The sequence below is a fragment of the Balaenoptera acutorostrata genome, chromosome 2, assembly GCF_949987535.1.
Source record: "Balaenoptera acutorostrata chromosome 2, mBalAcu1.1, whole genome shotgun sequence".
NCBI classification, from domain to species: Eukaryota; Metazoa; Chordata; class Mammalia; order Artiodactyla; family Balaenopteridae; genus Balaenoptera; species Balaenoptera acutorostrata.
This window is the reverse complement of record NC_080065.1, coordinates 80,050,854-80,076,343: the sequence shown is the minus strand read 5'-3', so window position 1 is coordinate 80,076,343 and position 25,490 is coordinate 80,050,854. Positions and strand designations below refer to the sequence as shown.

Sequence of the window (25,490 nt, the reverse complement as noted above, 5' to 3'; positions counted from 1 at the left end):
TGGAAATGCGCCACCTCCAGATAACATATGCACATTTTATCACTGGCCTTGTGGACAAAGTATTTCTGATTTTCTTAGACATCCAAGCCCTTACTTACAAGCAGGTGTAAATGGTTGTAACTGGGATATCCGAGAGCAGGTAGAGCATTCAAGTGGCCCTTGAATAACACCATATAGGACATTTCTGGCCCCAGTAATGCACACAGATGCTCTTCTTGGTTGGTGAGAATTGTACCTCTTGACCTTCATTATAAAACTATGAATGTGAAACAGTCTGGAAGAGAATTGGTCATGAAGGGTTTCTAAGCTTGGTAGCCTCATTGTGCTTTCCTCTGTGTAATACAAAGTAAGCAAAAGCAGGTACCTTCATAAGAAGTGTAACAAACCACAGTTAGCTTAAGAAACACAGAGTTTAAACTTCCCTGCATAATGAAGCATCATAGCTGCAAATTTTCAGCCAGTGGAATGGCACATGAAAAGGAAGGATAGAGTCAAAGTCTGCTAACCTTCCTGCTTCTGTCCATTTTCTGGAACACAGTAGGGTTCTTTCTAATGCATCCATCCTTGCTGACCAGGTCTTTGCGATTTAGATTTGTAGGCTGGACTCAATGTAAGAATATAAATTGTTTCAAGGATGACAGATTACACATCTGGTTTCTTCTCCCCGCAAGCCCCCACTTTCACCTTTATAACAATTTTTTTTTCAAAAAGTAATGTGGTTTAAAAATCATTTTAAGTTGCCCAACATAAATGATAAAATCAAATATTGGATTCACAAACAATAGCCTTTATTGGTTTGTGACAAGTGATCCATCTTTTTGCATTAGTGCAGCTTTCTGAACCAGATTATTTTTCATAATTGATAATTTGTGAGTCATATATTTGTTATCTGTTCTTTTATGGCTTTGAAAATAGTGAACGATGCCAAAGATCACTGTGCTTTTATAAAGAAAATTATTTTAGTGTAGTTTATTGGCTGGCATTTTCTGAAAGTATGTTACCAATAAGTTTTACAGAGAATGTAACAAAGGTAAAAGTAACATTCCTTGCTAGAAGGAGATCTGATGGGCCTAGAATTCATATTGATAATGTGCATTTAGTTTTAGAATTTATTCATGTTTAGCATGAGAATAATGAAAATACACAAATAAGAAAAAATGTCAAAATTCTGCAAGCTGAGAGAAAATAGTTTTGTTGCATATATGAGCAATTTTCCCGATGCAAAATCCACATTAAAACAATGCACAAACACAGTAAAAAGTCTACCTTGCTATGAGCATTACAATTATACCAGCAGAATAATGACACTCTTTCTTGTGATCAATAATTATAGTTGATTTTGATAGCCAGCCTTAGGAAAAGTATCTACCGTAATACAATTTTTATTATTCAGCTTTATATTTTGTTCCTAAAGCCTTCATAAATGCAATGGAAAATTCTTACCCTTTATTATGGTTAATAATTATGTTATGGTAGAATTAGGGCTCTACGTATGAATTTGTTTGCCCCAGGTAAATAATAATAGGGCCTTTGAAAGCCATTTTGCCTAAGAGGGCAATATTAAAAACTTTTCTTACCCTTAATTAATAATTCTCTCACATAACCTGAACATATTCACTAATTCTATTCACAATTATACTGACTGACAAAGTATAAATCCGTTGGAAAAGTAGCAACCCAATTTACTGAGAACTAATATTGTTAGATGAATTAAATATTAATTTCACAGAAAGCTTGTTATGGATCTGCTTTTAGAAATTACACGGTTCGTCCTCAATCTTTACTAAAATTTCTCCTGAACAATTTAATTATAGAAAACTATTTCTAATAAAAAGATTATCTACTTAATTAAAAGAAAATTGAGATCATTTAATCATTATGTAATTATGATTATATACAGTTAAACACCACGTATATAACATTTACTCTTCAGGAGACCCTAATAGTAGGGGAAAAAAAACACCTGTAGGTTAATGTCTTCATCACTTCCACTTTTAAAGTCATGGATTCTATTACACACATTTATTACACCCCTAATTGCTTAAAATTCATACTTCAGTTGGGGGAAAATGCTGACCAATGTACACTTGGCTATAAATCAGAATAAACAAGCATATTTATTACTAGTACAATGCCTTTTCTTTGGTGATTTTGTTGTATTTGAACTCTTTAATTAATTGAATTTCACCTAAGTTTATTATTTCTAAATATTTCAAAGATATATTATAATTAAAACTTTATTATTCAAAACCAAAATCCAATCATGAAGAATAGTATTCTTTCCTTCTTCAACCTGAATATGTTCTAAATCGTGTTTAAAATTAAGGATATGTGGAGCATCTTCATCAGATGGGCAAGCAGAATGTTTGAACTATATAAATAGCAGTGTTAAGAATGATAACTTTCCTTTATGCATCTCTCAGAAAAGGCTGACAGTGTTATTTCGCGTCTGTAACAGTATGACGAAGAATTCGCTCTACCTTTTCAGATGTTTCATTGGCTTCATTTATGGCATGTGCAGTGATAGTGGGATATGTTTATTTATACATATGGTGTGCCAGATTGTTGATGTGTTTTAACCATAATATATTATTCAGTTTTGAAAACTACTCTCTTTAGAGTTGGAATTTCTCTACAGTTGAAGGGAAAATGCATTTCTAATAACTTGTCTTATAGTTTTGAAGATATGCATTTTAAAAATCACTCTCCATATTTCAGAAAATGTGAGCGGCTATATAAATTACTGAAATTCAGTATTAATTGGATATTTTTCCAGTGAAAAATCAGATTCCTTTATGTTAGATAGACTGTACTATCTGCGCTTAATTAAAACCCAAAGTATTTGATATTTTCTTAAAGAAGAAATACAGTTTAAAATATACATGATCTTTAAATCCCTCTAAATATTGAAAGTAGGTAGTTTTGAACAAATGAATTTTGAAAGCTGTGTAGAGTCAGGGGGTAAGAGTATAAACTGTCGCCTCCCCACCACCACTGCCTCCTCATGAGATTTGTTCAAATCATGGAAACTAATTCCAAATTTTGTGACTGATCACTCTACCAAAAACAAACTTATCAATATAGATTCTCTATAGAATTCTATAGAATATAGAGATTCAATATACATTCAGAGGTATTAGAATACATTATTGAAACAGAACTTTTTTCCCAGCAGAAAAGTAATTTACATTTTTCAGAAGATTAAAGATACCGCCAAAAGAAAAAAGTAGGAAATAATGGAGAACTCTAAAACTGGATTGTAGTTTTAGAAGAAAAACTGTCAATACATATCCCGATGTGTGTTATACAATCTTTACATGCTTCTGCGCTCATCTACTTGTCAGTAAATAACCTACATGCCTTATAAAACATTGTTTATCTCTTTTTCCCCTCCACCCCAATTGTCTTGTATGTAATTCTGCAGTTTGGCCTGTAGGGAGCAATCTTGCACCATTAAACCTCTCCATTACTCGTTTATTTAGGCTGGAAAAGCTTACAGCCTTACAGATCTGTTCAATGTAAGCAGAATTATTTGCATAAATTCCAGACTTTGATGATGGTCTGTGGCCTACAGATTATTTATGCAGTTGTTTGGCCTTGAAGTTCACAAATTTGCTCAGAGGTGGCTTTACTTTCAATTGTGACCCCTTGTAGGTGGGAGATGGCCAAATGGTTGGGTGAATAACCTGGAATCTTGAAAACCATGAGGTCTCTTGTCTGAAACATAATGCTTTGTTCCTCATACAGCCTTTCAGATAAAAAGGAAATCCACAAGTCATCTAAAATATAGAATAATATTTTAGTACTTAAGTAGCAAAGATTACAATGAGGCAATTGCTGTTAGCATCTCAGAACATTTACCAGTTTAGACCTATTTAATCTTATTTCAATTAAGAATAGTTAAAAACCAAAAGGGCTGGCATTATTATTGTGACTTGTTATTTTTACACAAATACTACAAAGTGCCATTATGTGTATATTTTTTAAATGGCAAAGAAGATCATTTCCTTCCTTTCTTCTCTGCTGTTTTTTGGAATAATTGACAGCAGTATACTAATTCAAACAGTTGCAGAGCATGTGTTCCATACCAAAATGTACCTTTACTTCTTTTTTTTTTTTTTAAAGTTTTACTTGATTTTATTTATTTATTTATTTATTTATTTATTTTTGGCTGTGTTGGGTCTTCGGTTCGTGCGAGGGCTTTCTCCAGTTGCGGCAAGCGGGGGCCACTCTTCATCGCGGTGCGCAGGCCTTTCTCTATCGCGGCCCCTCCCGTCGCGGGGCACAGGCTCCAGACGCGCAGGCTCAGCAATTGTGGCTCACGGGCCCAGCTGCTCCGTGGCATGTGGGATCTTCCCAGACCAGGGCTCGAACCCGTGTCCCCTGCATTAGCAGGCAGATTCTCAACCACTGCGCCACCAGGGAAGCCCAATGTACCTTTACTTCTAATTCATGTGTTGAAAATAGTACATGATGTTCTTAGAAGTAATAACTTTTTATTTATTCTGGAAAGATAATTCTCTTTTGTTAACAGGTATCTGTGCCCAATTTTGAACTACTTTCATTCCTTCATCCTTCCTTCCTTGCGTTGGCTGAGCGCCCACTGAGTGTCTCAGCTCTGTTCCACGCTGGGATTCCAAGTTGGTTAGGACCTCACTTTGAAAACATTTATATTTTATTAAAGTCATGCTTCACTGAGGAGAGGAATGGATTTTAATTGCACTAAAATCACATTAATATAGTTTACATTTAGGTAATGTTCACACCTGTGATTGTCTAATTCCATGATGTTTTTGTGGAGTTAAAAAAAAATCGATAAACCCTCATTTCTGTGTATATTCCTTTGCTACCAAGGAACTCATTGGGTTTTAGAGAGTGGAGCTTGGTTTATTTCAGGGATCCTTTGAACAAATTGTTTCTGAATGATTGTATTTCTTAATATGGAAAATCGTATTTAGGTGAGAGAGAAACCAACCTTTGATTGTCACTACTATATCAACATATTTTAAATTCAGCATTTTAAGTTTCAGCTGTTGACCAAATTGGCAATACAGTGCATCTTATTTTGCAAAAATTTCCCCATAGTCCTAGAGATTGTGTGTACTCAGTTATCACCTTTGTTCATAAAACTTCAACTACTTACTTTTCTGAAGTTTGAAATTAATCCAATTGTAAGAAACTTATGGCTACACTTGCGTTTTGGACCTGTCACACTTACTTTTTATAATACTTGCAAAGGTTACAGAGTGTGCTTTCAGGAACAAGAAGAGTGTATTGTTTGTGAGAATTAGCCTTTGATTCCAGGAATCCGTGGTTATTAGAGCTGCAGCTGGTTCACACCAAATATTCACATCTTAAGTGGTTAAATAGAGAAGTCATTTTCTCACAGGGTTAGCCCAGGGGCTGCGTGGTGGTGGAAAAGCTCAGAAAGAAGTAATTTGAGTGACTAAGAAGTTTTGAACAGACTGGTGAAACTGGGACAAGAAAACTAACTTTAGTGTGGTAGGGAGACTTCTTCATTTCTTAGCGCTTCACATTTGATTTTGAATCCTTTATTTTTCTAAGACTTTCTGACTATAAGATGGGATTAGCAGATGCAAACTATTATATATAGAATAAATAAACCACAAGGTCCTACTGTATAGCACAGGGAAATATATTCCATATCCTGTAATAAACCATAATGGAAAAGAATATGAAAAAGAGTATATATATGTGTAACTGAATCACTTTGCTGTACACCAGAAACTAACTTTGTAAATCAACTATACTTCAATAAAAAGTAATTTTAAAAAAAGATACAATGATAAATTCCTTTATTAAGTGTAGTTGATTTGCATGTTGGTTTTAATCAGATTCAAGCATAGTATTAAATCATTATTTTTTAGTATGCTGTTTTAAACTCTAAAAATGTCCTGTTACCTACAAATGTAGATCATCTGACAGCCCTTCTCCCCATCTGCTCACTACCCCTCCCAAACTAAGGCTTAGGCTAGGATACCAAATAAATAAAGGACCTGCAGTTTCAAGGGATCAGTTCTTATCTGAGCTAAATGAGGCTGAAGATGCAGATGAAAATAGAAGAGTAGAAAAACAGGTGCTTGAACAGGTGGGTTTGTGATCTTTTGCCATTACACTGGTTCTCATAGTTTTAGAATAATCACAGGAAGCAACAGAGCTCCCTCTGTTATAGAGAAATCTGGGGCATCCTCACACCAGGGCTTGAACCTAAGGGGTGATGAACTTGACTTGGTGGGGATGACATTTCCCTCTCTAATTTACCCACCCCAGTATATACACATATAGACATTGCTGCCTCTTAATACGGTCAATAAAGATTTTTTTTTACACCCAGAGATTCCTTCCTCTGTGTGAGAGAAGACACAAAGCAAAGATTCCATCTTTGTTCTTTGTCAAACCTCAGAGTTCCTATTTCCAGAGGAATAAAATGGATACATCTCAGAATTGAGGAACACATCAGGAATTTTGACCTTTTTTTTTTTTCTTTTGAGGGGAAAAGCAACAAGTTACATACAAAGGAATTTGGACCTTTTATTTCTTCATTTTCTCGGGAGATGTGAAAATACCCTTAGAACAGAAACAGCAGGTGTAGAAAAGGCTCGGACGTGGCACCACATAGGAAAAACAGCTTTGTTTGTATTTTAATAGCTGAAGAATAAATGGGTTCCATTTTGAGAAATGAATAATTATTACATTTTCAAATAAGATCATAACAGTCAACTGTGTGGCAAAGGGCATGGAGCTTTGAGTAAGTTCTTGGAACAGTGCTTCTCAGCCTCTGCCCTACATACACGTCACTGGGGATCTTGTGAAAAACCTCAGTAGGTCAAGGGTAGAGCTCTTGGGTGATCCTGATGCTTCTGGATCAGGATCTAGCACAGAGGCTTTCAAATTTTAACATGTTTCAGAATCACCTAGAAGAATCTTAAAAACGCAGAAATCTGGGCCCTGATTCCAAGTTTCTGATGTACTGGGGTGAAGGTAAGTAAGGCTCAGAGATTTGCATTTTTAACAAGTTTACAGGTGATGCTGACGATGCCGGTCTGGGGACCACACCTTGAGCACACCTGGTCTACTGTAATCCACTCTATTGGATGTTCATTAGAATCCCTAAGGGTACATTAGAAGAACATACATGCACACGCCCACGCACACACACTGCAGTTTCTGCCCTTGAATGATTCTGATGTAACTGGTCTTGGATAGGGGCCAGGTCTGATGAGTAAAATCCAACTATCCTGAGGTTATTCTAATGTGAAGTCAGCCTAGAAAACCCAGCTGGGTTCCTTCCACAAAAGGATACATTATCAAGTGGAAAAGGAAGAACTAAATTCAAGAGAGGAAAGGAAATAGAGTTTCAAAAGACCAAGGAAAGAAACCAGAAATTGCTGGAGCAGGATGGGAAAATGGTAACTATTGTTTTTAAAAATCATCAATGTAAAGTAAAACTTGTGAGTGAAGGAGGTTCCGAAAATGTTTCTACAACTGGCAGTTGAGGAGCTGCCGGCATGTCAGTGAGACTGACGTTCTGATACTCTTCATTCCATCTTTCCGTGCCTCGGGCACGCCTCTCTGCCTCCGTAGACCCAGAAGACAAAGTAGGCTCTTAAACTGGCATCCATAAAGTTTTAGTGCTCTTGGAGTAGATGAGTTTAGCTATAGAAGTAAATTAATGAAATGAATACAAATATGTCCACACATTTGTTGAAATATTTTTCAGCTTTCCTTCTCTCTCCTACTTCTTTTAAAGAATGAAGAGTGAAAGGCTTGTCAGTTCGTGACGTCACTTGAAGACAGTGCTAATGGGGGAACATCCAAGAAGCAGAATGAGGGGAAATAAAGGTGGAGGGCGACCTTTCATAGTCCTCTTTGGTACATGATTTCTGTTCTATCTAGAGAGTAGAATGAGAAGCTGCTTCCAGCTAGCCTCTTTTAGTTAATATTTGGAGACATAGCAAAAAAAAAAATTTTAATTTTGCAAGAACACAACCTTTCTCTCTACCTAATAATCAGCCTGTTTGCCTCATTCAGATATGCTGGTCCCACACTGCAAATTCTGAGAACCCCTGACTTCTTCTGTACTATTGTGTCCAGTTCAAAGCAATCTCTCATTTTGTATTTATGACACTTGTAAACTTTTGTACCTTCGGTTTTAATATTGAATACTTTGTTCATGCTTTTATTTTCTACATCAACCACTCTGAAATTCATATAAGGAGGCACAATTAATGGCTCCAAAACCCTGGCTAACAATTGGTTATTTTTTGAAAGATAGTGAAAATAAAACCTCACTAACCATTCAAACCTTATTTCTTACATATAATCTAACCCCATCCTTATATTCCATCTTCTAGGCCAGAGTTGGCAGAGACATTGCCTATGTTCTACACTGCTAATGCCCTCTCTCAACAGACATTATAAATTGATCACAGCACAAGCACGAGCACCCCTGTCGTATCTCTACAAAACACTCCAGGTAGCTAAATAGCTCCAGTTATTTTGAGTTGATTCTCAATATGAACCTATTTGCCATTCCCCAGTTCTTTGTGAATGTGTCTGTCTTCCCTCCTGGGTTGAACCTCTAAAGGATGGAGAAGAGATTGAGTGTGTTTCTCTATTCTACCGAGGATGTGGTAGAGGACTTTGAATATAGCAGATACTCAATGTCAGTGTGTTTTTGTTGAATTTTATTTTCTAGGCTAGTCTAGACCTATGGAAAAATATATTTTACAGAATTTTTCATGTAGGCTTTATTATTCTTAATAAGCAGTATCTCGACTAACAGAAAGCAAAACATAGCCAAATAGAACTACCCTGAATCAAAAATGATTTCTAGCGATATCAGATACAAATGGTATAGCTAAAATAAAAAGTAGACTCTCAAATCCAAAGTACACATTCTCTCCCCTGAAATCCTTTTTATGTCATTATAATTTTCTTTGGTAAACCCTTTTACCAGGGCAAAAAATCAATTGCAACTCTCTCAATTTTCACAAAGCCTGACTTAATGGGATTTACACTAATGGTCTTTTTAATATTACTTCCGTGGTGTTGCAGTAATAAAAAGCAGGTTGCTGAAACCTCTATTTACTCAGTTGTGATATTTCAGTGTCATGATTATCAGAGATATTGTTTATTCATAGATAGCATCCATGACATTCACTTTGAGGAAGAACATTTTAAAGTAGTTAGACTTGTTCTGTCCTTATCATATCACAAAGATAGTTTAGTAAGAAGGAATTGTTTGTGGCCTTTTATTCCTTGATGATTTTTCCTAAGACATGTTACCAATTAATAATTTTGCTGAAAATCTACATATTTCAGAAGGGTAAAATAAAGTGAGAAGTAGACATGGAGATAAAAGATTGTTGTTTTTTTAGATGACACAATCCATATGTTAGCATCTAACAAAGAGCTTGTCTGCTTATGAAGTAAAACATGCCCTTTTTCATGGCCACAATCTATAGACTCTGCATTGAGAGAGAGAGAGAGAGAGAGAGAGTGTGTGTGTGTGTGTAATTTTGACGTGGAAGGAAACATAAAATCAAGTAAAAAGCTTTCTTTACTGGAATACTAATAGTTTCTCAATAAGTTTCCCTAATGTCTTCAGGGGGAGAAAAAGACCTTAACACCTTTTAATTCTGCAGCTGTTTATACACTTTTATTTCCTCCTCTTTCCTCCCACATTTACACAAAAACCTTCTCAAGTCTCTTTTAAGCACTGCAGCAACTAAATCAATCCTAAGTGGCAACCACTTCTAACAGCTCTGTGTATGACTGGTGTTAATTAGCTCCAGTAGATTATCCCCCGGTGTGCAGCGGGGTGTTGGTGGGAACTTCTCAATGTGCAGAGAGTGCTGAGGATTTCATGTTTATTTTCATGTATTGAGGCAAATTCTCAGTATGTCTTCAAATTATCTCCTTGGGGGTGTTTTTCCTGAGCTAATCCTGACAGAATCTTTCTGTCAGATATGCCCATCATCAAGAACAGGAGAACGGTGCACATACAGGAACCTCTGAGCTCGGGGCTGTATGCAAATTCAATGCCCAGCACATTTCTGTTTCTCTTACGTGGATGACAGACATTTTAACAATGTGTTCCACATTTCCCTCTGGGAATCCATTTGGATTCCTATATGTATATGAATGCATATATACATCCATTTGGAATGTGTCTTTGAATACAGTATTGGGAACATATATGCATACAAATATGTTTATATATGTACATAGAAGCACATTTATTATAAGTAATGTGGATATTGGGATGCATGTGTGAGGATGGGAAAGAGTCAAGCAGCTCTTGATCAGAGATGTGTCTACCTCCCAGGGAGACTAATCAGCTGCTGAAAAATAGATAGGGTAGAAGAACTGATAAACAAATCTATACTGAATATAATTCCACAACATTTGGGGTGGGAGTTGTGCCACTATGAAATGAGGAGTAGCAACGGCATAGAAAATCAGTTTTGTTTTTCAGCTGTTTTTAATGGGGAAAAGTTACATCCTAAGAGCGTTTCCATTCTAAGTGCCAGTCTTCATTATTAACCATGGATTTGTGATTTAAGTTCCCTTTTGCCACCATTGTGTCTGAGGTTGCCAACCTCTTAAGTACTTCCTTTGCAATGCCATTATTTTATTTTCAGTGGCACCTTTCCACCTCAGGGGTGTGTCCTTGAATCCCTGTCTCCATTTCCTGGTGAATTGGGCTGGCAACCTTAGAGGGACAAGGGAAGAACCCATCTACATCTCTCCTTTAAGCCTAGGATGCATGCCACATAGCCAGCTCTATGCTCTCCCGGTCTCCTGTGGCATTCCACTGTTAAAGATGCATCCCATAGTAAACACTTACTCTGCCAAGTACGTAGATGTTTTATCTGAAATGGCCAAACCTAAGGGTAGAACTAACTCTTCATCAGCAACCCCTGCCACACACACACAAATCCACCTCAAATGAATGCAGATGCTTTGTCAAAATAGCTTGTTTAATATTCAAATGCAACCTCAAAACAAATTTAGCTGTCTTTCAGATAAGCAATACTGCCTGTCTAGAAATTAGGAGGAATTGCTGTCTAGATTATATTGCAATTATTATGCTATTTTGTTCTAACAAGGGTACTTGAGTCTTGTGATAGTACTCCTAGTTCAGAAATGGAAAGTCCACTGAGTTTAATCACGTGCTCATAGCACATGGCTAGTAAGCCCTGATCAATCCAAGTGTTTCCCTCTCCCAACCCAAAATAAGGAATAAAGAGGAAGCAAAGGGGTTACATGGAAAGGATGAGGGCCTTAAGAAATCTAGAGCAGCCCAGGAAATGAAAAGCCCCGATCAGATGGTCCTAGCAGGGTCAAAATCTCTTCTTGCCTTATAAGCTCTTCTCTTGGAAGATCTAAGCACAGCTTTTCTCTCACACTCACCTTCTCAGGCCCCTAATGTTGCAACTAAGGAGTAAGAAAGGAGAGAAGAAGTGGATGCTATTTGTCACCTTTATGTTCCTCTGTATATCCCAGGATTCCTAATTTTGTTGTGTTTTCCTATAATATCATTGTATTATTAGAGGACATTCTCTCTTCATTGTTTCTTCCACCCTCGAACTTATTTAGATGGCTCCAAGAATCCTCCTGAGAGTTGAGGAATGGGGGATTTTCCCTAGCTACATTATTTGCATTTAAGATGGGTATCACTTTGAACCCAGCCCAGTTTTAGCATATGGGATTCATTTATGGTGATTCAAGGTTGATTCAAAGGACTTGACTTTGTATCCCCTCTGGTGGTCAGATGCAGCCATATTTCTAGTGCTTAGCCTGAGGTCATTATTCTAGATCTCTAGTTATTACCAGAGGACATAATTAAATACTGAATCGAGGTATAGAAAGTACTAGAATGTGATGTGTGAATTAGTTTCTTTCAATTAAAGAGAATGAATATTTATCGAGCATATATGATATGCCTGGCGGTGTACAAATGTCATCATGTGATCTTTATAATCATCTTTTAAGGAAGGTGCTGTTATTTTAGCATTTCATGGAAGAGGAAATCTAAGCTCTGAAAGAGAAATTTGTCTGATATCACAGAGTTAGAAAGTGCTAGAGCCAGACTTCAAACCCAGTGTTGGGTTTGTGTCTCATTGCTTCCCAGATACCCTGTCATCAGTCATCAGTAGAGCAGAGTGAACGCCCATCACAAGGAGGCCTGGGCTGCCCAGCCTGAAAGGGACCATGGTGGACAAGAAATTTTTTTGAAGCCTCACATGATTTTTAAATAAATATGACAGCCATTCTATTATGAAACATTTTCAAGCTTATTTTACATCTTCTTAAAATTCCCAGCAATAAAAAAAAGTTTCCTATCTTGTTTAGCCTTACCTCTGCCTGCCATCAGCAAACTGCTGTATAAACCCTGGTATTTTTTAGTATTCCAGTGTAAAAACTCGACTGCAGGGGAAATAATACATATTAGCTTAATGTCTTTCTATTCTGGGTAAGCAGGTAAAGCAGAATCTGGCAGTAATGGGATGTTGACCCAAAGGCATGGTTACAGTTGATTATAAAACTTCCTGGATATTCAGATGTGATGACTTCAACTTGGAGATGATAGCCAAGTACCTGTATGGGGCAAAATGTTTAAAAAAATTGAATTTTGAGCTCTTGCATTTCACTGTGAGCTTATTGACTGCAGGATGGCACCTGAGAAAAGTATTCATCTCTGGGTCCTAGCACCTAGCCCATGGCTTGGTTAGTCAGTTCATTGATTGTTTAGTTGGTTGATGAGCAGGCAAGCATAGATCTTCACAGTATTCCAGCCTAGATAGTTCCAAAGACATTCAACACCACAGGACTAATTCTAGGCCAAATCAAGCTGGAATTTTGTCTTGAGTCACACCATACTACTTAGAGAATTCACCACTAACAACTCTCAGGATCCCTTTCATCCCACGGGTCCACACCTGCCCGTGCCAACACTGTATCATTTCCCTTGTCCAGCAAGGACAAGTGTCCCTTGTCCTTGTCTTTGCTCTGCCTAAATCCATCACATTTACTCCAGATATATACTGTAAAGCTCTCTGGTTGTTGCAACAGGCTAATTATGCATTTAATACATTTATTTGTCCAGCATTTGTTTATTGAGTACCTCCTATATATCTCGCAAGGTGCTGGATGCTAAGAAACAGATCTGGTCATCTGCTAGAGAATTTCAAGTTCAGATGGGTGAAGATTTAAGATGATGCACTGAGATGTCCTCACTGCCCAGACGTTTCCAATGCATTTTACAGGAGTTTCTGGAAATGACTTCCTGGCCATTGTTCTCTGACTCTACTGCAGTGAGTCTAATAATTTAGTTGAGTCCTCTCAGAGACCCAAGAAAAAGGTCTTGGTCCTACATGCCTGCCACCCATTTTCCATATCATAAGAGGTCACAGTTGAGACATTATCAGTTATTAAGAACACCATCATGAAACTATTATGGACTTTGAGAAGTTCTCATGTAGCAATCCACCATGGAATGGAGCTAAACCGAAACACAGCAGTGACTGTCCTTTTGGAATTAGGGTTAACACCTCTATCTTAATGCAACTTTTATAACTTACATAATATTCTGGCAGGAAAGATGCTGGGTAAGTGTAAAGCATGATGATGGCTGCTGCTGTTACTTCTGTGACATTTGGACAACTTAAACCATATGGCCTAAATGTAACTCTAGAAAAGTGTATAATTTTAGGTTGATTTTGTTTCAGAGCACTTGGAGGTCTGTTTGAATTAGGAGCCAAATCAAATCCCAGAAACAGGTGTATTTCCAAAAAAAGGAAGGGATATGTGTTACAGATGACCCAGTTAACAAATCACTGCCTAAAATCAAATAGCGGTATGTGAAGGAATGTCTAAATATCATTTGCCAAAAGTCCTGTCCAAGAGCTGTGCCTCAGGATGTCTGCCTTTCTGACTCTTTGCAAGCATAAGCGAATGTTAAATATACCGATGAATACTTTACCGTTCTGTGAGCATGAAGAGTCGTCTGATTTGGGGGCCCTTATTGAGACTCATTCTACTTTAAGAGGTGGCTGATCAGTTAACCAGTGCCCCCTTCCCTACCCTCAAACCCAAGGGCTTCAGATTTCAGATATTTACTTGTTCTGCCCTCTAACCAGAGAGCTGCTTAAAGAAAACTAGCTCGGTACTTCCCTGGTGGTCCAGTGGTTAAGACTCCACGCTCCCAATGCAGGGGGCCAGGGTTCGATCCCTGCAGGAAACTAGATCCTGCATGCCCCAGTGAAGATCCTGCATGCCGCAACTAAGACCTGGCACAGCCAAATAAATAAATAAATATTTTTTAAAGAGAAAACTAGCTCTAGAAATGTTTAAGCAAGCTCAGCTCTTACTCATTTAACCTACACTTAAAGTTGTGCTTACCATGTGCCAGGCTTTGTTCTAAGGACTTTATAAATAGGAACTCATTTAATCATCATAACAATCTCATAAGGTAGTTACTCCTATTATCCTTAATTTACATACAGCTGAAGACACTGAGGAACAGAGGGGTGAAGCAACTTACCCAGAGACCCGTGGCTGCTAAGTAGTAGTTTTGTACCCAAACAGACTAGCTCTGTTCTTAACCACGAGCTTGGCTTACCCCTCCAGGGACAGTGTGACTCAGTTTCGCTTCTGTCAAAACCGTAGAATCTTCCTGGAAAGAGATGAAAAGTCAGGTTTTCCACAAGAAGCTTTGCTTTTAGGGTAAAAAGCACTATACTGAGAGTCCTATATACAGCAGAGTATATTTCCAGTCAAAACCTCTTTGCTTCCTGGGATGCAAATGGCCCTCATTTATAAGTCCATGATTTTTTTTTGTTTTTAATTAATTAATTTATTTATTTATTTTTGGCTGTGTTGGGTCTTCGTTTCTGTGCGAGAGCTTTCTCTAGTTGCGGCAAGTGGGGGCCACTCTTCATCGCGGTGCGCAGGCCTCTCACTATCGCGGCCTCTCTTGTTGCGGAGCACAGGCTCCAGACACGCAGGCTCAGTAGTTGTGGCTCACAGGCCCCGTTGCTCCACGGAATGTGGGATCCTCCCAGACCAGGGCTCGAACCCATGTCCCCTGCATCGGCAGGCAGACTCTCAACCACTGTGCCACCAGGGAAACCCTATAAGTCCATGATTTTTAAACCATACAGCAGGATCCAATAATACCTTGTCTTTTTGTCTAAGAGAAGCAAAGATGTAATAAATGGGAAATTGCACATTTTATCAGCTCCAGTTTATATAATAAGCAACTAAGGTTGCCACTTTGGACAAAACCATGAGCAATCGGGTGGGTCTTTTAAATCTGTTCCAAAGACAAAGGCTCAGACTGTGAAATCTTAAAATCACCAGGGAAAGGGAATTTCATAGTATAAATCTTCCAGCAGTAAGTCTCAACCCTGAGTGTCTTTATAAAGAATCTGAGTTGATTCCAGCTTCCATGGTAACCAGAAAAATCACAGGAGACTGGAGAAGGTGAAGAAATAGAGTAATGAAAACCCCTCAACTCCTCAAGTGCTTTCTGTCTTTACTCTTCATTGTGCTGCTTCACAACACAATATCATGTTTTCTGTATTAAATCGGTCCTATGTGTATATCTTCTCTCCCCAGCTGGATAGTAAGCCCTTGAGGACCAGTTAGGACTCGTATACCTTTGGCTATACGAGTACCTCTCAATGACACAATGCAGACATACAGATGGGTTTATTCTTTCCTTCATTCTTCCTATAATCCAGTTTGAAGAACTATATTGAGGAAAGGGCAAGAGCTTTAAAGAAAGACAGGCTGGATGCAAATTAGAATCTAAGTGTGGTAATGATGATGCCGTGGTGGTGCCAAGTCCTGAGGATCACAGCCCTGGCAGAGGCGACCTTTTTAGTGGGCACATGTGATGGGTCAGGCACCCATCAAATTGGTGTACATAGAGAGCATCCATGCTCTTGACAGACGATAACCCCATAGATGAGGACAAAGAAGCTCAGAGATGTGATGTCTCTTGCCCATTGCCACGGAGCTACTAGGACAGAGACAGGCTTCAGACCCAGGCCATTATAACTCCTTTCTGTTATATTTTCTGCATTGGACAAGTTAGCTAACCTTTCGGACCTTCAGTTAGCTCCTTTGTCAGAATGGGGAAACTCATACCTACCTTGCAGGGTTCTCTTCAAATAAAGGAAGAAAACGTCCGAAAGAGATCTATTTACTGAGCCACTCCTATAAGAGACACTCAGTAAAAATCAGTTTACTTCCCTTTCAAAAATCCCCTCCTCAAACCTATGCATTCTTAACTGCTAACTAAGCTAAGAAAGGTAATGTATAATAACAGTACACTATTGCCTAATCCAGTCACTAGGTCTCCCAACGAAGAGTTGTTTTGGGAAGGGTTATTTTGGGTTAGATTGTTTCCGGAGAAACTGCAGAACTGCTGAAAGAGTTAGACAGACGAATATGTTTCCTGACTGAAGGAACTGTCAGGCCAGTCAGAAATGAAGATTGAGTGAAGCCATGTGGATGATGTGGGAAGGGACCCCTTTCACTGGCTCCGCCCTGCACACCCTGTACAGGTGGCCACCTGTGCAGCCTGAAATCTCCAACTCTAGAACGAGCTGCTTCTGGCTTGCCATGGGTGTCTCTTCCTCATGATGAGCCTTCACTATTGTTCCCCAGTTACTGACTCCTAGTCTGAAAATTAATTCATTGCAGCTTTGAGATTTTGTGAACAAAACTTCCTAAAATCTTCATGTCCTGAAGCCTTATAAACCTCATAAATAAGGCTTACAGCCATAAAAAGCAGTACTAGTTTATGCCTGGAGAAACAGATGTCTAGTGGTCAGTAGCTTTCTGCGTGTTGTAAAAAAAAGTATGTCTTGAAAAAATTCTAGAATATGCTTAAAATTCAAAACAGCTAGTTCTGGGGAGTGTTACATGGGTGATACCAAATGTCTCTCTTTCCCCCGACTGAAAAAAACAAAACAAAACAGTTACCTACCTATTTATCTGCAATTTTTCTGTGTGGTTCTTTAATGGGGATTGGAAAGACCAGATAATACACAGTCAGGAGAGCTTCCTCTGTTTTACAGTGGTGAAATTTCACTGCCATAAAGTCTACATTTCTTACTTTTATAAACTTGTCACAAACTTTTCACCATAATGTCCAAGTCTCCCCTGAAGATTGTGCAAAGCGAAAATCAAAAATCTTGCACAGCTTTAATGATGACATCAGTGGTGAGAAAAAGATTATGCACGCACATACACAAATCCAGCTGGCACATGAGCATAAATAACAGTTTGGTGACAGCAGAAAAGTATTGATGCCTTTCAAATTTGATGTCTTTCCCTGAAGAAATTTGCTGATTTGCTGTGTTGAATTTAGGATAGTTCTCTCTTTTCTTGATAAATCTATTTTTTTCTCACTTTCTTAAGTTATTATGCATTCATAAACTGCATCTTGAAAGATCATAGTTGTCATCACCCACCCCAATTTTTCTTCAGTAGATAATCTCGGGAACTTTTTTAACCTTTATTTTGGCACTTGATGAACAGCAAGATATTAATACATTTAACAGAAATGGGAAAAATAACTTGAATAGCCAACAGCAGAGCTCCAGAAAGAAAAGTTCTGATAGCACGAACAAAGTAATAGTCCTGGTAATAATTTAGGAGCATGCATATATTAGTATGCCTCTAATTTGAGAGCTAATTATCTTTGTTTTCATTCTTAAAAACAAATTTGTTTTTTCCATTAAATATAAAAATGGTTCCACCTTCTAGCAACCCCTTCATTAAAACTATACGAATAATTAAAACAAAGAAATTATCACATAATTGGGACATGTTACACATAATTTATTATGCCTTTTTAGTCTTTAGATAATAGTTTATTTGTATAAATAATTTTTATAGTACTTTTGTGTTGTGTAGGGAGGATACAGTGTCTAGGATGAAAGAAGCAGTGTGATTAGTTGATGAGGTGTTGACATTGCCTTTATATTATTATAGCTACACAGGTTGATTAGCATCATAACATTAGAATAAATCTGCATACAATTAAAAGAAAACATATTGCCAAAAAAGGCACACAGAACTTATCGGCCTGATTCAGTAAGTTCTGGTATAGATGAAATTTTGCTTTAAAAAAATTGCTCACAACTCTTCTTTTGCTTACATTTTTCAGGTGTGTTTTCTTTGACTATTTTTCTTTACCTTCTGAAAGATATTTATAACTCTCCAGGGTGCACCATCCTACTGAGATAACTGTGTTCTTAGATGCTTGAAGACAAAGATGAACAACTCACTTGTGGTGTGTGGTTATCTCATTATCTCTACCCACCCTGTTGTAGGGTATTGCTGGAGCTGCAGTGAACTATTTGCCCTGCTGACAAACAAGCCCCTTGCAGCTCATGACACGTGTTTTAACTGTTATTTAGGCTTGCTCTTCACAGTGAGCCTGAATATGCCCTTAGGCTCCCAATGAAAAGGGAGCTTAATGATGTGTCAAAAATTGCACTACAAGGGCCCACAATAAATTCAGATGTTGTAAATACAGGAGCCAACAGGGCAGCTGAAATTTAAGGTACTGCTCCGACTCAGACCACTTGTCATGAAGTCATTCGAAGGAGAGTGTGTGTGTGTGTGTGTTCAGATAACCCAAATCAAGAGAAAAGAACCTATATCTGAATGACTGAGGGAAGAAGTCAAAGGATAAAGCGTGGAATATGAGTCAAAAAAGGCCAAATGTACTTTTTCAAAGCAATTTCTAGAGGAAGATCTAAATGTTTAAGTTGTCCATCAAAGCAATCACTGGCATATGTCCCCAACAAAAATAACCTTAGGTAGAAATGAAGTTTTGAAAGCTGGGGAAGAAATGGCTCTATTCTATCATATGACCCAGCAATCCCACTACTGGGCATATACCCTGAGAAAACCATAATTCAAAAAGAGTTATGTACCACAATGTTCATTGCAGCACTATTTACAATAGCCAGGACATGGAACCAACCTAAATGTCCATCGACAGATGAATGGATAAAGAAGATGTGGCACATATATACAATGGAATATTACTCAGCTATAAAAAGAAACAAAATTGAGTTATTTGTAGTGAGGTGGATGGATCTAGAGTCTGTCATACAGAGTGAAGTAAGTCAGAAAGAGAAAAACAAATACCGTATGCTAACACATATATATGGAATCTAAAAAAAAAAAATGGTTCTGACAAACCTAGGGGCAGGACAGGAATAAAGATGCAGATGTAGAGAATGGACTTGAGGACAGGGAGAGGGGGAAGGGTAAGCTGGGACGAAGTGAGAGAGTGGCATGAACATATATACACTGCCAAATGTAAAATAGATAGCTAGTGGGAAGCAGCTGCATAGCACAGGGAGATCAGCTTGGTGCTTTGTGACCACCTAGAGGGGTGGGATAGGGAGGGTGGGAGGGAGACGCAAGAGGGAGGATATATGGGGATGTTTGTATACATGTAGCTGATTCACTTTGTGATACAGCAGAAACTAACACAACAATGTAAAGCAGTTATACTCCAATAAAGTTGTTAAAAAAATAAAATAAAATAAAAGGATGAGGAAAATACATTACAGCTCTTAAAGAAATTGGCTAAATCTGCCAAGAAATGGCTCTGTTCTTGGTAAGGGCATGGTGATTACTTGCAGACTTTCTTCCCTACACTAAGAAAGTCAAGGCAGAACTGGATAACTTCTTTCACTCCTTTGGCAACGTAAGTAGCTTCTCACTGTATCTTCTCTTAATCTCGTTTAGAAGAAATAGCTTAGGCAAGGAGGGACTGCATGATAAAATAACTCCCAAACATTTGTCTAAAGAGAGGCACACCTTTTATTTTCCTGAAGCAGTTGTTAAATAATGAACTCAAAGTAGAATTAATTAAGGATATCACAGAAACTGCAGAACCCTTGGGATTGCCCCATTTTTAAAGAAATCTTTTAATACCCTAATCAAACATCAGTAGGTTCATTAAAGAAATTGTCCTAGGCTGCTGCTTGATCAGTAAAAGATTCCATAGAAGTGTTTCTTCCTTAGAACTTTCCTTCTTCCCTTCTCTCTAGCCTGAATATTATCGGCATTAACACATTTCTTCTCATCCATTTTATTATTTGAAAGAATTGAATACCTGAATATTTGCCACCAGAAAATGTGTATATCCTTCCCATGAAATCATCGTGGACATTTGCCCTCTGAAACATCTTAACTTGAGTTCAATTTGTAAAGAGCATTTAAAAGAAAACTCATTAAAGCTTAGGTTAACCACAGTTCACAAAGGATCCTTATTTAAGCATCTTTGACTCGTAAAAATGGATCCTGTAGACAAGATGGAACACCACGCTTAATGGCTAAAATGTCAGGTGTCTCTCGGCTGTGAGAAGAAAATATTCGGTGTATCTTTAAAGGACATTCAAAGATTATTTCTAGCATTAAATTTAGTAGTTTAAAAAGTAAACAAGAGTGTTATAAAAAGTCTTTGTTAACACATTCTTATTTGCATATGGTTACGAAAGACAAAATAAATGCTTTATAATTTGCTGTAAGTTGGAAGCTTACAGCAGTGGTTTGGAGGCTCTTGTTGGATACCTAGCGATGAAAAATTGAAGGAACTGGGATATAATATGAAGGTCCATTTTACCTTGTCAGGAGTATCCTTGACTTAGTGTCATCAACTCTAAGTTACATTACCCTGTAATCCAATAGTAGTTAGAATTTTTCTTGGCATTCCCACTTATCAACTTAATTCTCCGTCTTCGGTTCACTGGCCATGTTCACTGTCTCCCTAACACTGGTGTCGAGTTCTTAATATGACCCTGCATTTCAGTAGCCGACACTTTAGAAGACATGTATGGCGCCATGTGTTCTGGCATAAATCTCACATCACTCAATAAATGTTAACTAATCGGCAGCAGCAGAATGAGCATCCAGAGTCTTTCCTCTATTTATATCTAGATATGGACTAGAATCTGGATATAATTATCTTTAATTTGTTAATGTTTTACCATCTACAAAGCATATTCACATGCATTATCTTCAAAACAATCTTTCATGATTGGTTGGGCCATGGTTTGCCCAGAGTGGCCCACTTCATGGGTGGTGGATTTGGGGCTAAACCTGGGGCCAAATCCAGTGCTTGCTTCACTATCCTGTAGTTCCTCTCATTTTGTTAATGAGTCAGTGCAATTTACAAATGACCCAACTTGTCTGGGTTTAGAAATCTCTTCCATGGAGATAAGACTGAGGAGAGATGCCAAGAATGTGACGGTGAGGTAGGGTTTCCGTGTAGAAACACGAGGAATGTGCACCCCACCTTACATATTTCTTCCACAAGGAACCAACTTAACAAAACCTAGATTTGATCTAAAAAATTAAGAACTCAAGGAAGTTCTCGTTGTTTTCGGAATGTCGAATCCAAATAGGACCTACAGAATTCGGCAGCTACATAGGCTAACTCTCTCAAAGACTATCAGTATGACAGATGTTAATCTCGAAGGTATTTCCAACGGTACATTCACAGACACCTAGGTGGTTCCAATGTGAACTTTTAAAATCCATATCATTCCTTAATCTATAGCAGATCCATTAACATTTCATGGGAAAAGAAACCTTCATTTTAAAAATAAATCTTACATTTGAAAGTAAAAACAAGGAAGCCGTTTTCTAATATAGCAAGATCTACTTTTAAAGTGTTTTGGAGGGTTCATTATTAATTCACATTCCAGGGATAACTTATTCTGATGTATACATCCCCATGTAAATCGCTGTACTTTTCAAGAGTGATTTTTTTTTCCCCCACATTCACCTTTTATATCCCTGGCTGTGGAAGGACACTAAAAAGTGATGTTTTCTTGGTCTGGGGTCAGAAAAACAAAGGAGTTTGATTTGGGGTTTGTTTTTATGTGTGTGTGCTTAAATCTTTTATGTGTATCAATGGCAACAGACAAGAATTTATTTGGAGTGAAAAAAAATACCAGGCTCTTTCCTGGAAATCAACATTATGAAACATCATGAATGCTGCCTCTGCTAGGTCAGTGCCGTAAAGAGTATGGCCCCATTCTCCACCAAGTGATGGAATCTACTTGGGTTGAGAGCCGAAACACTAAATGGGATAAATAACAATAGACGATAGCATATATGTGGGCAAAGGAGTGTTTCAGACAAGAAGAGATACAGAAGTTTATAGTGAAGTTTACATATAGACGTTTATAGTGAAGAGTTGGTACTTGTGTGTTGGTAATACTTGTGGCTGAAATGTCAGAAAAAGTCATTCTGACAGTTCACACGATTATACACTTCGGAGGCCCAGTTGTGAACACATTCCATCTCTGTCCCATGCTCTTCCTCTTCTCTATTAACTTTCATTCCTTTTCTCTACCTGACTTTTCATCTATTTTTACTTGCTCCTTTTCTTCTCTTTAGGGCATCTTTTTCCCGTCTTTTCTTTTTTCTTTCTCTTATGTATCCTTTTATTCCCATTCTACTGTGTCCATCTATTCTTATTAACTGACCATGATATGGAGCTGAAGAGGTACAGCATAGTGGTTAGTAGTTCAGATTCTGGAGTCAGCCAGAAATCTGGCTCTGCTGTATGACTTTGGACATTTTACTTAACCTCTCTGAACCTCATTTTCTTCATCTGTAAAATGGGGCTAATAATATAATCTAGTTCACAATTACTATGAAGATTAAAAAAGAAAATATTCCAGTTAGCACGGGTCCTGAGACTAAATGCTTAATAGGTACAGACTTCTTATTTGGGTTTGATTATATTCTGTCTCATTCCAGGAAAATAATGGAAGTGAATTACAAAAATACATTCAGTATAGCAAGTTAATGTGTAAGTAAAGGAATCACACTGATGACTGGAGAGTCGGGAGATAAGTAAGATGATGCTAATGGTGAAGGTAGCACATAAAATTCATAGCTCAAGTACTAGATAGAGGAAGGTCAAAACTTGGAATCTGGGCTTCCCAGAAAGCAGATTAAGGGGAAAACTACTAGTTACATGATTCCCAATCTTCTTAATATTTTATATGAAGCCTATTAGTTACTCAGTGAAAGTCCAACTATGTCCAGTACTGAGACCTTAGAAATTCTTATTCAAGAGCCTCCATCAAGTTGACAATGTATAACGTGAACAAAATCTCCAGAGTTAAGTACAATGCTGTGCTTCATAGAATTCTGTCTTATACTTGCCCTCAATAGGGGCTGCTGCAGCACCAAAATACAATTCAGTAAAACAACGGAAGCTCTGTATACAGGGCATGAAATTTGGAGCCAGACAGACTTTGGTTTGAATTGTGATTCTGCTGTTTACTTGCTGGGTGGTCTTGAACAAGCGGTTTGATGGTGCCAGGATTGTTTCCTCCTCCTCTGGAAAGCAGATATTCACCCTTGTTTTGCACAATTATTTTAAAGATTATTCCAAGTGCATGAAAAACACCTAGTTCAGTGCTAGGCACATAACCACAAATGATAACTGTTATTTTGAAGTGGCGTAGCCATGGGGTTTAAGTATGTTACTCTCAAATGGTTTGGCTAAATCCAAAAATAAAATGTAGAATATCTAAAAGGGAATATATGTCCTTCAGGCAACCTTCCATAAATACGATTTCCTATGACTGATTTTTGATAGGCACTGGGCAGCAAGCATTCAGTGTTATCCTCTTTTGACAAGTACTTGGAGTGCAAATATTCTGTTGCCAATTAGGGACAGACCATGCTTTAAGCCTCAGCTGAGATGGGAATACAGTTGACAACTCTTTTAAAAGTTGAGAAGCCTAACCAAAACATACGTCTGTGAAATGCCACCTCGCCTCCACATGGACATGGGCTGAGAATGGGACAAGATTTTTCTCACAAACCTCAAAATTCTATGCCAAAGAGCATGACTGTGATTATTTTAGCCTGCAAAAATGTTAAAGAGAGTGTTAATGAAACTCCCAGTGCCATAGACATCAGGAAGTTCCATTAGAGCACTCATAGAAGAGCTTACCTTTTAACTTCCTGTGAGTCCTCAACCAAAACTTGCTACCCTCAGATGATGGAATCCTGTTCAGAGGGGTTAGCTGTAAGTGAGCTAAGTGTCACAGAATATCTGCCAAAAGTAATTATTTGGGTTTTAAGATGATTAATCTTAACACCATTTTTTCAATACTAAGTAAATGGTAGGCTATTTGTTTTTTAAGCTCACACCTATTTTGTGACAATAACACCATGGCATCAATACTTTAGGAGATGCTTTTTCTCTCTTCTCTTCACACTCTGCATCTAGCTCAGTCAAGAGATAACAAGTCATTAAGGTACAAGTTAAAAAGAAGAAAGTGTGGGCCACTGTGAAAGAGGGTAGAACACATCTTGTTTCATCTCACTGGAAATTCCTTTCCATCAAGACAACTTGCCCATAAAACCCAACTCAAGGTAACACAAAGGGACAGGTTCTATAGGACCACTAATTTTTGGAGACCCAGAGGACCTCATGCAGCTTGTTCACAGTGAATTCCTGTCCATTTTGAAAAATATTAGCATGAGCTTTCTGAAAGCACATGGTTTGTGGTCACTTTCCTAAAAGGTACAGTTGTCAGTGGTAGAATGCTGTGCCTAGAATCTGCCTGCTAATTAGACAAAATTTTGGCCTGAGAAGGTAGACTTGCAAATTTTTATGGGGAAAACTAGCCCAGAATGTCCAATGATACAAAAAGGTCGATAAGTTTGAAAATAATGATATAAAAAGGTCCCTCTTTTTATTGGGATGGCCATACTGGGCCTATTGCCTACCCTTAGAGCTGACATGGATGAACAAACCTGCAGGAACTGGAACCCCTGTTAAGTAGATCTGAAGGAAGGAAATCCTCTCAGAAGAGTTTGTTAATCTCAACCTTTCTAAACAACTGCACTGTGAGAACAGTATTATTGGAAGCAAGTTAGAAACATGGGAGGGTAAATTTGGAGTAATTTCTCTTGCTTTATAAAATGCGGGAAAAGAAACCCAGCCAGTCGAGTGAGATCTCACTCCAAACCTCATGAGACTATGTCCCCCAAATAATCCCTTGCCCTGAGTTCTAAGATCTAACAGACAAACTTAGTTCCTTCCATTCAGGCCACCTGAATTTTCTAAGACAATGAGAAAAATGGAATTTGGGTACCCACTTTCAAGTTATATTTTATCTGGTCATCCTACTTTTCTCACCAGTCATAGTCAAACAGATCAGGAGAGTAAGCCCCACATATTCTAGAATATACATGGATTAGAGACTGCTTTATCAGGAACCTGTTGAGAAGAAGGAAGAGAAGAGACTTCCTTTCATTAAAGTCTCTCCCACATAACTGCAGTCTGTTCTCTTGACTGGAGGAGAAAAGGGGTGGTGGCATGGCAGCTACCAGGAAGAAAATTACCATGGCCCTCAGCCTACTCTGTCTATTTTGTAGTGTGTTCT

General features: G+C 38.0%; 1 protein-coding gene across 15 annotated transcripts in view; it reads left to right on the top strand.

The window, feature by feature from the left end:
- Positions 1–25,490, top strand: part of MCTP1 (multiple C2 and transmembrane domain containing 1) — a 560,962-nt gene that overhangs the window by 412,418 nt on the left and 123,054 nt on the right. The window contains exon 19 of one of the 15 annotated variants that reach the window (XM_057541271.1): positions 7,772–8,515. The exons of the other annotated variants lie outside the window; for them this stretch is intronic. Coding sequence (XP_057397254.1) covers positions 7,772–7,783 — 12 coding nt within the window. The 3' untranslated portion in view covers positions 7,784–8,515. Of the gene's footprint in view, positions 1–7,771; positions 8,516–25,490 lie in introns of those variants that run through there. 15 annotated transcript variants of the gene reach the window in all.